The 16270-nt window shown below is 35.4% G+C and overlaps 1 protein-coding gene across 1 annotated transcript in view; it reads right to left on the bottom strand.

Annotated features, from left to right (window-relative positions):
* Positions 1–16270, bottom strand: part of LOC129278076 (DNA (cytosine-5)-methyltransferase PliMCI-like) — a 32835-nt gene that overhangs the window by 14771 nt on the left and 1794 nt on the right. Inside the window, exons 3-18 of the mRNA XM_064110534.1 lie at positions 15900–15961; positions 15182–15227; positions 11664–12199; positions 11084–11287; positions 10732–10789; positions 9948–10031; positions 7528–7637; positions 6741–6859; positions 6028–6120; positions 5324–5475; positions 4382–4563; positions 3375–3546; positions 2922–3019; positions 2273–2411; positions 1081–1164; positions 522–646 (exon numbers count right to left, since the gene is read on the bottom strand). Of these exons, the coding sequence (XP_063966604.1) occupies positions 522–646; positions 1081–1164; positions 2273–2411; positions 2922–3019; positions 3375–3546; positions 4382–4563; positions 5324–5475; positions 6028–6120; positions 6741–6859; positions 7528–7637; positions 9948–10031; positions 10732–10789; positions 11084–11287; positions 11664–12199; positions 15182–15227; positions 15900–15961 (2264 nt within the window). The remainder of the gene's footprint in view (positions 1–521; positions 647–1080; positions 1165–2272; positions 2412–2921; positions 3020–3374; positions 3547–4381; positions 4564–5323; positions 5476–6027; positions 6121–6740; positions 6860–7527; positions 7638–9947; positions 10032–10731; positions 10790–11083; positions 11288–11663; positions 12200–15181; positions 15228–15899; positions 15962–16270) is intronic.

Here is a 16270-nt window from a genome sequence, read left to right as displayed (position 1 = left end):
TCACCCTGAAGAAAACTTTATTGTAAAAATAGCAGAAAAAATAATAAAAAACATTGAAGGTTTGAAAAAAATCCGTTAAAGATTAAGAAAGTTATTAGAGTTCAAAGTTTTGTATTTGTGACGTCATAAACGAGCAGCTGCCCCATATGTTATGTAATATAAAATGCATGAATTTCAAATTTTGTATGGTTCCTGATGACTTGATTTTGTTTTCTATTCATGATCGGGTGTGAAATGATTTGTCTATTGATATACAAAAGGTACAGTGAAAACCATTTTCAATTTTCTGAGAAAATGACATTTCATTGATTTTTTATCATTCGCTATGTAGGAATGCGGCTCGCATATGACGTCACAAATCAAGTAATTGAAATTCTAATAACTTTTTTAATTCTTTGATGAATTTTTCTCAAACCTTCAGCAGTATTTTTTCTACTATTTTTACAATAAACTTTTTGTCAGGGTGAACTTCCCCTTTAAAGCGTGATATATAACAAGTTTGAAGGTTGATGTAAACTTACACAAACCACTGAGCATGGAACATCATTTCTCCCTCCCTCTCCTGCCACATGTAGATCACCCTAGAGATGAAGAGAGGTTTGGTTGGATCGTCTGGATGTATCAATACACAATCTCCATTCTCAATCTATAGAGGGCAGCAACCAGATAAAGAGAAGAATTAAAGCAAGCAGTGGAGTCTTATGACGTAAATCTGGCAGATGACATACACAAAACTTGAATTATCTGATTTATCAGATTGAAAAGTTAGCCTTTTTTTTTTTGCAAACCAATTATAACATAGGTATTCGTACAATGATTTAAAACATTAAACAGTAAGATATTCCATGTCTCAATATTAGCATCAAATTCTACTGTTTTATTCCGAATTGGGTCGCAGACCAGTCGTAAGGTGTGCGGCGGCCTTAAGCCTTGTGTTACCGAACCCCAGTAGGGTTTCATTGTAACGCTGATTCTTGTAAATAGATTACATTGTTTGTTACATTCAATCAGTCATGGAAATCAAGTGAACAGTCAATTGCTAAGTTTTGTGTCACAGACCCCATGTAATACTAGACTAACCTTCTCATCATTGATCATGGCTTCCTTGTAGTAAGCACGGTCTTCAGTCACCTCTTCAGGTTCACCGATCCATGTCACCTTAGCCTGATGGGATATCAAGAGAAATTAACTGATTCGTTACCATGGAGATATGAAAAGAAATAAACCAGTTTGTTGCCATGGATTAAAAAAAAAATCAAATGAAAGTTAAGATGATGATGAATCTTGTTTCCTTGTCAGGCTTCCTTGTAGGGTTGATGTTTATGCCTTTTGCAGAGCTGCAGTATTTCCCAGTCAGTTGGTTTTTAATAAATAAATGGACTTTTCCATTAGGATTACCTGTCAATTCCATGCAAAACATCTCTCTTCTCCCTTTAGTGGTCTTCTAAATCTTTCATAACTTGTACTTTGTTGATTAGTTTGATTACAAATGAGGAATTAAAGGAGAATGAAACTCTTGGAGCAAGTTAGCTTTTGTGAAAGCAGAAAAATCAAAGAATAAGATCAACAACAGTTTGAGTAAAATAGGACTAGCAATAGAAGAGTTATGAGCATTTGAATGTCGAGATCACTAATGCTATGGAGATCCTCCTTTCGGCAATGCGACCAAGATCTATGATGTCACAGATGAACAACTCTCCCCTTTTGGACACTGAAAATATACCCCAAAACATCTCTTTTTGCTCATTCTAATCATATGACAAACGATTAATCAATTATATAATGTTGTGAAACCTCTGTACTTGTCCTCTCATAAAGAGAACACCTCACCTTATGATAGACTCTATAAAAGTGAGAATATAAGTGAAATAAGTACTAAAGTAATGAGGGAGTTGTACGTGTGTGACATCACAGATCTTGGTCGCATTGCCAATTGGAGGATCTACATGGCATTAGTGATCTCAATATTCAAATGCTCATAACTTTCTTATTATTCATTCAATCTTCCTCAAACTTTCAACAATACGTTTCTTTGATTTTTCTCTTTGATATGGATTCAGCTGGTTTCAAGGGTTTCATTCTCCTTTAATGAAATATTAAGAGAAAGCACAGCCAAAAAAAAAAAAAAACCCAACATGCCTGTATAGGAGAGAGGAAATGCTTAACCCCCCCCCCCCCCCAAAAAAAAAACAGACCACAAAGATAAAAACATAGATTATACTAGATTTCATTCTCCTTGGAAAAAACAAAGTTGTGGAACTGTGAGTTTTACCCTTTTCTTTTTCTTGAGCGGGGATCCTAGTTTGCGATTCTTCTTAGCTTTCTTGTCTTCCACACTTTCTTTCTTGCTAGCATTGTCCATCTCATCAACATCGTTCTCATCAGCCTCTTGAACGGCCATGTTGGGGCACCTATTTAAAAAAACAGTATAAGTAATGATAATCCTGTTTCAACCATCAATCCAATGCTGAATTGTCCCTTGGGATCTATCCATTTACCACCATATGTTTCTAAACTGTACAGCTAGTAATAAAAGAAATATGGTATTGACAAATTACAATATATACATCAAATCCAGTCATGTTGCTATATCTGACAAGCCTTGGGCAAACTGTAATATGCACCCCCAAGCAAATTGCTGTATCTTGCATACTTTGTGACCACGTGTCAATCTAAGAATAAACCTAGCTGGACTCAAATCTGTTTGCATTGTAAAATAATCTGAATCACTGGATTAATGTGTGCAAGCAATTTATACAATTGTCTAATTGTTTAAGGTCCAGTACTACAGTATGAAATAATTCCTCATACAACCAGTGTCAAAATCTTGATTACTTCCCCTGGCTATACAAGGCATAACATTAGGCAGAAAAAAGAGGAGACACTAGCTGTTGTATCTTGAAGAAACTGATATGACATACCTCCTTTCCTTGCATGCTTGTTTGGCCCTGCCGCTTCCACCAAATTTAATCATGTCCTTGCAGGCAGCACACTTTCCACAATCCGGTGCTTGGCATACCTAATAAAATGAATTTCACATTCATCACAGTTCTATAGTGCACAATAACACCTCTTTGTAAAGAGGCATTCATTCTATAGGTTTATAGGAATCAATAGCACAAAAAAATATCATTTTATCCCAGGTGGTCATTGAAAAAAGATATAAAACTGAAAATCTTTTGTGCTGCTTTTTCTCAACATGTACATGTAATAGAACAAGTAATTGTGAAAGTTTGTTTCTGTCAATAATTTTACACAATTTATGAAATATTTTGTGCACAAATTACAAACAATAACTAAGTATTCATGGAATGGATGTAAAAATCTTATTCAATCTCAAGAGAAATTGCAAAGAGCATTTTGAAGAGTCTTACCTCACACACTCCGCATCGTTTCTTCCTCTCTGCTGCAGCTGCTTTCATCTCATCTGCGATTTGATCTTTGAAGATATCATCAAAGATGTGACTAACGAGGGGTGTGACCGTTGCCATGGTAAAGACAGGTTTCTTCTCTTTCTTGACCGCTGCAGCTTTCCTGGCAGCACGTCTGGAAGATCAGAAGAAATTCAAATTAACTAGATGAATTCTATATTGCATTAAGTCAAGACAAGTGATCTTATGCTTATCAAATCTTGAATATATGAATAATGGTACTCCAATATACATTTTTAGCAGGGAAAACAAATTAAGGGGGTAATTATCACAACTACCTGAATCTGCAACATTGGATAAGCTTTAACATTGCAATGAATAGGGATTTCCAGTTCCCAATTTTGTTTCCAGTGCTCTTTTGAGCATTCTGGAGGGCAAAATCGCCCCCAGTCCCCGTGGAATTTTTCCCTTTATCAGGGTTTCCACAAAAATTTGAAAACAGAATTTCATGACTTTCCCATGACTAAATTACTGCTTTCCATGACTTCCTGTGACGTCCCGGGAGTTATGTAGAATTTGGGATGTCACAAAACTGGAAAAAATGGAAATCATGAACTCCAATTATGATCACAGAGTACGAGAGTTACGAGACACGACAAACTGGAAAGCTGCCTTAGCCAAGAGGTAAATGCACCTCCATGACTTTTCATAAATTTCCAAAATTCCCTGACTTTCCATGACCACACATTTTTCCAGGATTTTCCATGACTGTGGGAACCCTATTAATTTTTTAGGCATATTTTACTGTTTCCAGTAAGCAATGGGTTAACAATAAAACAAACGCTTGTCTCTTCCTCCGAGACACAAGGGCAAGCTCAATAAGATCCAGTTATCATACAAGTCTTTTAGGTACACATTATGCGAAAGATGGCTTGTGATTGACGGACGCCATTTGGATCAGCGAATCTTCACTTCTTGGTTTGCGAGACACAAAATAAATATGTACTTGCCTCTTGCCGAGGGTGACACCAGCTAGCTTAATAAGATCCCTCATGCAAGGCATAGTGATGAGAGGAACCTCATCCTGATCAGCTGCATCATCGTAGCTCTCAACCTGCTCAACAACAAACTGGGCGTGGCGGAGGAGGGTGTCTTCTGTGAAGCGATTGCATCCTTCTGGTGGAACGGTCGTCTAAAGATATGGGAAAGTCAGTGAAATTTGGTGTTCAATGGGTTAATAAGGACATCTTTCCATTTTCACCAAAATAATTTAAATTATCCAAAACTTATATTGCAATAAATTACAATAATTCTAGCACTTATCAGGAGTTTGTCAGAAAGCTAAATTTTTAAAGCTGATTTTGTCTTAATAAGTGAGGATGGCCGGATTCACCTCACAATCGGGTCAATCACCTTTCCCCCTTTCTTCCACTTTAATCGATTCAGTGCATCCCCCTTCTTCAGCCCAACCCTCCTACTTTCCTCCTCCACATGCTTCTGCCATGTCTTCTTTGATGATCGCCCCCTCCTAGAAACATACCCCTTGAACTAAAAACCCCTCCTAAAACATACCCACAACAACCTATCTCATTAGCCTTTGCCAACCAGTTAAGCACTTCTCAAAACCCAACATATTGTTGATGATATCAATACCCACTCATCGGACATCCCAATCATACAACACATGCACATTCCCCGCTCCCTGGTCTTAACATATCATTGATATATCTAAGTGATTTACAGGTATATTACCCACACATTGGACATCCCAATCATACAATGTATGCACTTTCCCCACTCCCTGTGTTCTCGTCCCTGGTCAACATAATTATCATTGATACAGTATATGTAAGTGATTTAGAGGTATCACTACCCGCTTATCATAGTTATCGTACAATGTATGCACATTTTCCACTCCCTGGGGACTTATTCTAACACTGTAGACAATTTACCTCAATTTGGCCAAGAAGATCCTCATAGACAGCATCCTGTGTACCTATAAGAAACTCAATGAGTATCTTACTCATGTAGATCTTTTCCTGCACAGCTTGCCAGAAAGGCTTGTATTCCTCGCTCGGGCCCATTACAATGTATTCAGCATAAGCTGTGAAGACAACAACAAAGGTTGATACAGATTCATTTAAACAAAATTAACAACGGAGATCAGTAACAACCTGCTTGCTTGGAGAATATCAGCATAATGCCAAATCAACCAAACACAAGACAAGAGACATTTAGATCATTAGAATCTCATGCATTCAGATAGTGCTTCAAGGGCAGACATTTTGCCACCTTCCGTCTTCAGGCTTACAAAGTCTATGTCAGGTTTAAGAAAGAGTTTGAAGTGAATCAATAACCAATGAAATTGTGTTCTGGACAACGATATTGCTTTCTCAGGTTGATATGAAGCCATTAAAAAGAGCACATAGTAGATGATTGAAAATAAACTAAATAACTAATAAGAGTGAAATCTGACACAGGAAATAAGAGGTAAAACATGAATATCCTTTCAAAAATCTCCGGGACTGCGAGATATTTATGTCTTTCTTGCAAGCTTATTCATTTCATCTCTTCCCCAGTACTCCCCCCTGTCTATCAATATGTCACCTTCTTTCCTGTACTTCTATATTAGAAGTTTATACTCCCATAATCTTACCAGTGCTAAATCCAATGAGAGCCTTTTCTCCTCCATCAAATCCTGTCGTAAACCACTCATTAATTGGACCCATTCTCTTTGTTGGGATTCCACCTGTAGTATGGTGAGATAAAAAAACAAAAAATATTATACTTTCTATAATTTCAGGTCAATTAAGAATGGATATGATAAATATGGACAAATACACACACACAAAACTTTGCTTTATGGATGTGCAATGGGGTAATATGTGTACTTATAAGAGATGAAGCCCATTGTAAAGCAGAATTTAACTTGGGAGGTGAAAGAACATAAAGATAAAGATTTAATTCAGTTTCTGTAAATCTGCTCACGAATAAAACAGAAATTGTATGCAAACAAAAATACACAGGAAAGATGAAACCCTTGTGATTAGCTGATGATACAAATGCATCATTTTTAATCCATTTCTATCAAGCTGAAAAGTTATGTAAGCACTAATGATGCTTCAAAACTGATAACAAATTTTGGGACTAAAATGTCTGAACATCAAATCTGTCACTTCTCCAATAGTAAAATTCTTCAGGAATTGTTCACCTACACAGGGATAAAACCTTGCTCAAGAAAAGACAGTACAAACAAATGATACAAATCATATCTGCCCTTCTTCTTACATTAAATACATTGGGAATTCTTCATCTGCGCTAATTAAACCCTGCTCAATTCAAGAGCATAAAATAATATATGAGTCTCACCTTCAATGCTTGGGTTTTCATCATAGATAGGCTTGACATATCCACTGAAATACAGCTCCTTGTTCTTCTCAATCAGACCACGATCAAATGCGCAGAGATGGGTGCTTTTATCGTAGACACTGCATAATAAATTAATAAATTTAGGCACTACTTACAATCAGATTCATGACTTTTAATTGGCTGAATTTCGTTTTGAGAGATACCAAGTTGAATATCAATTGCATCAAACCCCTACATTTAATATGAATAAAGACTTGTTGAAGTATATATAGCCTATGGGCTTTTTAACTGAAAAAAGTGGTGATAAAATTAATATTGATTAGTTTGAGTAGTCTGATTTTTGTGTGTGCTATTTTTGGTAAAGTTTGCTATGAAGGATTTTATTTCATCTTTAAACTTTCCCTAATATGGTCAACTATCCTTACCAACCCCAACTTGTTTCTGTTGATTGCTGTAGTCACTACATGAACAAAATAAATCATGCTAATTATCATTATACTGATAACATTTCTACTCTAAACCAATGTGCACTCTTAGCGCGTAACAGCTGCTCTGCTAAACCCAGGATAATTATGATGCATCATTGTAAAATGCTTTACAGGTGAAAAACCTAGTGATAAACACTATAATGGCAAGTATAATTATCATTATTATTATTAAGATATACAGATTTTGTGTTCTTTCAATTTTCAAAATAATCTCCATAACTTTTCGGCTTACCACGCTGCCATTGAACATAATCCAACAGGCTTGTGATTAATGATAGAGAACAAAGAATGAAACTCACCTGAAATTAGTGATCTTGAACTGAAGCCTTTCTTCATAGCTCATAGTATCTTCCTCATCACCAGTTAGCAAGGAGAGCCTGGGGTCTGTCAAGGTGATGTATTCCTCCCTCTGTTGTTCAATAGATAGGAAATATTTAATTAACCTGTTAGCTACTGAATTTTCAGTTAACAATCACATATACTTTGAACAGGGACCATCTACCTCCTGGTGGCAATGGGGTTTAAAAAAATTGATGGGGGTATGATGTAAATTTATTTTCATTGGATCAATGTGGCAGTTTCTATTGCTAGATCTCCTTTTGTGAGATGAAGAATAACAAAGTTGTGATAAACATTTCTGTGACTATTATTAAGAAACAAGTGGAACGCCTCTGGCAGTCTCGCCTGCATTACGCAATTTAATATAGCAGCAGTGCTAACTTTGAAAACTACTATAAAATAATCATTCACAAAAACATCATTCATAATGACATAATACCACGTTCATTGACCATAAATGACATTTGAACAGAGACTTAAGACTGTCAACTACACCCATGTCCACATTTCATTCACTCTATCCATAAACTTTCAAAGTTATGATGGCACTTCAACAATAACCCCAACATGGCCTAAGTTTATTGACCTTAACTGACCTTTGACTTGGTTTTGTGACCTGAAACTCGTACAGGATGTTCAGTGATACTTGATTACTCTTATGTCCAAGTTTTATGAACTAGATCCATAAACTTTCAGAGTTAGGATGGTAATTTAACATATACCCCCAACACGGCCAAAGTTCAATGACCTAAAATGACCATTGACCATGGTCATGTGACCTGAAACTCGCACAGGATATTCAGTGGTACTTGATTAACCTAATGTCCAAGTTTCATGAACTAAATCAATAAATTTTCAAAGTTATGATGGTAATTCAACAAATACCCCCAACTTGGCCAAAGTTCATTGACCCTAAATGACCTTTGACCTTGGTCATGTGACCTGAAACTCGTACAGGATGTTCAGTGATACTTGATTACTCTTATGTCCAAGTTTTATGGACTAGATCCATAAACTTTCAGAGTTAGGATGGTAATTTAACATATACCCCCAACACGGCCAAAGTTCAATGACCTAAAATGACCATTGACCATGGTCATGTGACCTGAAACTCGCACAGGATATTCAGTGGTACTTGATTAACCTAATGTCCAAGTTTCATGAACTAAATCAATAAATTTTCAAAGTTATGATGGTAATTCAACAAATACCCCCAACTTGGCCAAAGTTCATTGACCCTAAATGACCTTTGACCTTGGTCATGTGACCTGGAACTCAGGCAGGATGTTCACTAATACTTGATTAACCTTATGTCCAAGTTTCATGGACTAGATCCATAAAATTTCAAAGTTATGATAGTAATTCAACAAATACCCCCAACTTGACCAAAGTTCATTGACCCTAAATGACCTTTGACCTTGGTCACGTGACCTGAAACTCAAGCAGGATGTTCACTTATACTTGATTAAGCTCATGCCCAAGTTTCATGAACTAGGTGCATATACTTTCTAAGTTATAATGTCATTTCAAAAACTTAACCTTCGGTTAAGATTTTGAAAATAATTTTCCCAACATGGTCTAAGTTCATTGATCCTAAATGACCTTTGACCTTGGTCATGTGACATGAAACTCAGGCTGGATGTTCAGTAATACTTGATCAACCTTATGTCCAAGTTTCATGAACTAGGTCCATATACTTTCTAAGTTATGATGTTATTTCAAAAACTTAACCTTAGGTTAAGATTTGATGTTGACGCCGCCGCCGCCGCCGTCGGAAAAGCGGCGCCTATAGTCTCGCTCTGCTATGCAGGCGAGACAAAAACAACAACTTTTTTATTGTTAAAGAGATTTTCAGCACAGCATTAAATTGAATAAATAATCTGTTCCATGTGAAAATATTAAACCAAAAAAATTGAACTTGATTAATCATTATGTGATGAAACATAATTCCTAGTATGTAAAGAAAGAAATATTGAAAGCAATGCAATTTAGAATGTTCAATAGTGAAGAAAATGGGTTGTAATGAAATTAGAAGACTCCGGAATAGGAAAGTAGCATATATCAATTATAAACACATAAAGAAAAACGTAAATGGAAGTCATTGCAAGGAGCAGAACAAGACTAGGGTCTTGTTTCACTAAGATTTGTATAACAAATGCTAAATTTCTATTTACAAATTTACTATCATCCAATCATATTGAAGGATTTCAGGGGATTTAAACTTTTAATGCAAATTTGTTATTATAATAAGTTTTATGAAAAAGTCCCAAGAAAATGAAAGTGCAGACCGAAATTCGGAACCAGGCAGCTTTACTCCAAGTAGGAGCTGACAACATAATGGGTATGAAAGATTGAAAGAAGTTATAGAAGGATGACTTACAGCATCATCAGGATCTCCAGGGAAGAGTTTCAGATCGGGATCATCTAACGGCTGCCGACATTCCTTACAACGTAGAGGGGGTTGCTATGGAAACAGAGAAAACAATGCAATGCACAACTATACTTTCCGAAATCATTTTGTAAAAAATAACTATAAATGATCAATATTCTTCCCAGTCGTAAATTGATCACAAATTGAAAGTTGAATTTCTAAAGGAGTGACTCAGAATTTCAAATCTTGGTCTCGATTTACTCTGCCTTTAACTTGGTAAGCAAGTCTTGGGTGAAATACTGATCAATATCAGTAACACACATCTCGTTTACTATTGACCTATTTTTTCCAACCAAAATATCTTTCTTGTTTTTAGTGATTAAAATCATATCAAGTTGATGATGATGATGGGTTCTTGTATAGCGCAGGTATCCGCCTCAGCTGGGCGCTCATGGCGCTTGCTCAAAAATAGGAAATATCTCACAAATTTCAATGTCTTCAAACAGTGCTTAGGATCATCATTCAGTTCAAGTACTGTCCTAGTACTGCTACAATTGAGTTATCAAAAGTTGTCATTCATTACTTCATATTGCTGCTGACAAATTCTACTTATGGACAAAATAAATGTTTGTAGATTACACCATTGGTGACTAACATGATACAGCAAGATCGGAGGGAAGATTTAATTTTTTCTCCCTCCACTATTAAAGTGGCCCAAAGGAATCAGGGTTTTTTTAGGATAAAAAATAATTTGCCATTAAGCTTTGATTTCCCTTTAATAAAATTTGATTACCTTGGTTTCTTGTGTGGTTATATTGGTCTCTTTATTGGACTTCTCTCGGAGATCCCTCCTTCATGAAAGAAAAAAATATATACATTTACTTGTAAGAAAATACTTATTATTTGAAATGAAAATCAAACAATTTCAGTTATAGATTTGACAACCATTTTTATGACAAGTACAACACTTTAAAACTTGAATATCAATACAGAGAATCATTAAAGTCGATGACACATCAAGCTGAGAATGAATACTATTCTGTCAACATGTTTTTTTTTAAGCCCACATTCAAGACATCACTATCTTAATTGCAAATGCATTTCTTATGTAAAAATAATGGGAAAAAATATTTCTGTAAACTTACGTTGGTGACATTGGATCCTCTTCAGCTTTCTCTTCCACCTCATCCTCCTTCTCCTCCTCCTTTTTGATCCTCTTTCCTCCAGGTCCACTTGGCTCCTCCTCCTCTTCCTTCTTTCCATCATCTCCATTCTCCATCTTAGTTTGTTTCTCATCACCTTCCACTGATGAAGACCCTTCTATCTTCTCTTCTTCCTTCTTTACTGGTCTGAATTCAAAGAAATGTATCATATTGAGCTTATATTGTTTTCTATTTTGTAAACACACATAGTCGAACTTTTTAATTATTTTTTTTTCAATATAAAACTAAATTGAACAAAAGCACATTCTGAACAAAAAAGGATAGGTATGTACCTACATGGACCTACTAAAAGACATAGCTCGTTTGATGAACTAATGATAATTTGATAACAGGTTATAGAAGTCATAACTATAGATGATAAGCTATCTATACAGTAATATTTAATAATTTGTATTACTAAAAGGCATAGCTTGTTTAAGATGAACTTAAGATATTTTGATAAATATGTTATGGAAGCTATTGCTTAGATATGCAAACTTTAGACATTATTGCTGATTCTTACTTTTTAGTAAACATTGACATGATGCTGGGCTGCTTGGCATCCACCTTAGGAGACCTCTTCCTCTTGCTTGATCTAGGCGTCTTTGCATCCGGTGTTGTCTTCTCTCCATCTCCTCCCTCCACCTCCTCCTCCTCTTTCTCCGATCCCTTTTCTCCTCTACCCTTCTTGTCTTCATCTTCGCTGTCTCCCAGAACTTTCCTTTTTCTCCCTTTCCCTCCATCTCTGCTCGGACTTCCCTTCTTCTTCTTCTTTGGTTTTTCGGAAGTGGTCGTGTCAGTCTCCATGTCCTCCTCCGATTGGCTCTTCCCCCCATTTTCCTCCTGAACAGAAGACTCAACATGGTTGCCATTTGAATGGCCATTGGTTTTGATGGAGCCATTACAAGGGGTGGAGTTGGAGCCATTTTCCACTGTGGGCGGAGCCTCCCCATTAGTTTTCTCTTTGGAATCGGTTTCTTTCACATCTCCATTGGTGCTGGGGCTGCAGCTTTCAAGAAACTTGGCCAAGATAGACTTCACTTTGTTGAAATACCCTTTCTGAAATTAAGAGACCAAAGATATACAAAAATATACAACTTAAGAGATCCTAAGTTTCCTTAATTTTACACATCATAGATCATATCAAAGAAAAAATTTACAAAGAGAAATATCAAGTGAATAAAGTATAAAGCCCTTTACATCCTGTACATAATTTCCAGGGTGCTACATAATTTTTTTGAAGCACTTGCCCAGTCGGGCAAGTAAATTTTCAAATAGTTGGAAAATACTTGCCTGAATATAGACTTCACTTGCCCGAAAAAATCCTTCAAAACAAAGTATTATTGCTTGAAAACAAGTTATAGCCTTATAGTTTTACATCCCATACCATTAACGGCTTTAAAAATACATTTTTCAACATGACTACTGATGTACCTTGTAGTTGTATTTCTTTTCTTTTTTTTATCTTGAACATCATGACAAAATAAATGATAAATATGCTCTTTAATTAATTTCCTAATCTCATATATTTTCCATATATTTTGGAGGGGACTAGGACACACGATAAAAAAAAAGGGGAAATCACTGAAAATAACCAGAGAAAAAAAATTAAGAGAGGGGGAGAGAATGAAAGAAAAAAAGTAAGAAAGACAGAAAGGACGAAGAAATAAAGGAAGGAAGAAAGAAAAAAAAAGAAATAAAGAAAGAAAGAGAGAGAAAATGGCTGCGGGGAAGAGAAAGATGGAAAGAAAGAAAGAAAGAAAGGAAGAAAGGAGGATGGAAAGAAAAAAGAAAGAAAGATAAAAAAATATAAAAAAAATGAGAGGAAGAAAAAGGAAGGAAAGAAAGGAATGAATAAAAGGAAAAATAAACAAGAAAGAAAAAAGGTAAACAGTAAGGAAGGAAAAGGGAAAGAAAGAAAACGAAAGGAAAGAAGGACGAAAGGAAGAAAGAAAAGGTATAAGGATAGATGGAAGGAAGGGAAAAAAAAAAAGAAAGATACAACGAATGACAGAAAAAAATGAAGGAAGGAATGAAGGAAGGAGATGAAGGAAGGCAGAAAGAAAAAATAAGGAAGAAAAGAAAGGATGGATGGAAAAAAAAAAGAAAGATCAAAAGACAAAAAAAAAGAAAATCAGAAAGAAAGAAGGAAGGAAAGAAAAAAAAACTGAGGGGAAGAGAAAGGAAGGAAAGAAAGGAACGAATAAGAAAAGAAAAAGAAAGAAAGGAAGAAAGAAAAGAGAAAAAGAAAAGGTAAAGGATTGATGGAAGGAAGGAAAAGAGAAAGAAAGAAAATGAGAGAAAGGAAAGAAGGAAGATAGAAAGAAAGAAAAGGTATAAGGATAGATGGAAGCAAGGAAAAAAAAAGAAAAAAAGAAAAGATACAACGAAAGACAGAAAGAAATGAAGGAAGGAATGAAGGAAAGAGATGAAGGAAGGCAGAAAGAAAAAATAAGGAAGAAAAGAAAAGATCGATGGAAAAAAGAAAGATCAAAAGAACGAAAGACAGAAATAAAGAAAAACAGAAAGAAGGAAAGAAAGGAAGGAGAAAGAAAGAATGAAAGACAAAAAGAAAAAAAAGAAAGAATGAAAGGGATGAACAAAGTAAGGAAGAAAAAAAGACAGGAAGAAAAGGAAAAGAATGGATGGACGGAAAGAAGACAGTAAGAAAGAATGAAAGGAAGGGGAAAAAGAAGGAAGGATTAAAGAAGGAAGGATTAAAGAAAGAGGTAAACAAAGGTTGGATGGAAGGAAGAAAGAAAAAAAGATAGAAAGAAAAGAATGACAAAAAGAAAGACAGCTAGTAACAGAAAAAACTGAACAAAAGAAGGAAGGAAATTTAAAGAAATAAAGACAGATTCAAAAGAAGGAAAGATAGGCAGAAAGAAAGAAAATAGAGAGGAAGAAAGCTCAAACTATCCACTCATAAATAAAGAAGAAAATTTATCAATTTCCTTGGCTAAAAAAATAGTAACGAAAGAAACCACGTTTATCAACATACACACAAATGCATATGTGGGACTGTCAAACAATGTATTTCAGTGTGTGCGATACAGACGATCATTCGAAACCCGATCTTTTTGAAGCATAACAGAAGTGAAAATTTTCTCCTTTTACTGCTTACAAATGATAGAGCTACCCCAATTTTTAGGAAATATGGACATTACAAGAATTTTCATTGGTAAGAAATGTGAATTTTGACATTTCTGTGGGAGATTTTTTCCAGAGCAAACTTCGTTCGTGCAGCACCGTACTCCGTAGAAACTTAACTACATGCATCGGCTGCGTGGACTAGGCGCTAGCTAGCTAGGAGTGTGTGTACGTCTCTGTGCTGTGTGTTTATTGCAGAAAATGGCGCAAATTTTGCAATTCGAATTATAAACTTTATTGAAAGAAGAAATTAATGATATTGCTTTTTTTTGTCTCTTTCTTTTCTATATTTTGATGGTGAAATATGGGGAATCTTTCTAAAATATAATTTCCATAGGAGAATTTTGCTTGCCCGTTTCGGGCAATTTTTGTCTTTGCTTCAAAACACTTGCCCGACTCTAACTTTTACTTGCCCCGGGCAATCGGGCAAGCGCTTATGTCGCACCCTGATTTCCCCTTGTATTCGTGATTCAAAACATACACAATGTGGCGACACTAATAATAATAATAAACAGTTTTTGTATAGCGCATATCACGATTATGACTAATGTCTCTATGCGCTTCCAAAGGACTTGGATATTACTACCCCAGCTGTAGCTTGGCAGCCGTAATTACTAAGATTACAGCGCACATGCATTTCAAGGAATAAATTCCTGCCAGGTACCCATTCACCTCACCTGGGTTGAGTGCAGCACAATGTGGATAACTTTCTTGCCGAAGGAAATTATGCCATGGCTATCATTATTCACTATCATTCCCTTTGTTACACAATAAAGAGTAAGTTAGCTCAGTTGGTAAGTCGCAGGTTTGATTTTTGCCTCCCAGGCACAGGTGACGTCAAACAAATTATAATAACAATGAGATCCGGACTTGGAAAGATTTATTTATTACCTCTGTCAACTCTTCGTCCTTCAGTTCATCTTCTAGACCTTTCAGCCTACAAGAAATAAAGCAAAATGTTATAATTTTAGGGCACATTTTTTTCCATAAAATATTTGATTACTCACAGATTTGAGCAATTTGCCCTCTAAATCATCATGTTTACTCATTAAAACTCATGTTAGAGATTACCTCATGGCCTACTTCATTTCTGTAAGCAGGGGAGTTTATGAGAACTAAAACATGAAAAGTCAAGTGAGATATTTTCCATTATGTTGACGAAATACAATATCTATATTCCATCTTATTTGATTTAATTGAATAAGAGACATTTTATTATTTCTATTATTATTGTCATTTATTAATTTATTTATTCACTCATTTGGCAAAATGATTTCAATGAACAAAGAATTGATTAACAATACACAATGAAAATTAACCACTGGAAAGCCAGGGGCAGAAATAGTTAAATGAATAACTGTGACAATATGCCTCATTCCCCACTTCATGTGGTTATTAACATAGAACAATATACATACATAACTTACAAAATATCAAAACAGTATATACATGTGCTATAAAATGTATCTAACTTTGAAAAAAAAGAAACACCGCAACTTCCTAGACAATATCATTATGAATAAATTAGTTATGGATGAATACATATAAAGCAGACTAAAACATACAAATTTTAAAATACATTGCCCCCCCCCCCTTAAAAACTACTTACGTGGTCTGTATGTCTGATGACATATGCTCAAACAGTATCTTGCTCTTCTTCTTGATATAACCCTAAAAAAAGAAATATAAAAAAAGATAAGTAAAAACAACTTTATCTTCTTAAAATTACAGAGAAATCCACCAGAAATTGACAATTTGAAATACATGTAGTTCTTTTTTATTTATTTTTATATATTGGCATCAGCACCTCTTCATGTAATTGTATATACATTGCAAATGAAGTTGCAGAATTGACTAAGTATCTTTGCCTTGAAGTTGAATTCATTGACTTTAATTTGGCCACATCAACTTCCACGCCCAGTGGCGTATGCAGGGGGGGGGGGGGTTACAGGTGTTCAACCCCCCCCTAAAAACATTACC

Source organism: Lytechinus pictus, chromosome 15 (genome assembly GCF_037042905.1).
Source record: "Lytechinus pictus isolate F3 Inbred chromosome 15, Lp3.0, whole genome shotgun sequence".
NCBI classification, from domain to species: Eukaryota; Metazoa; Echinodermata; class Echinoidea; order Temnopleuroida; family Toxopneustidae; genus Lytechinus; species Lytechinus pictus.
This window is presented reverse-complemented; position numbering and strand designations above follow the sequence as displayed.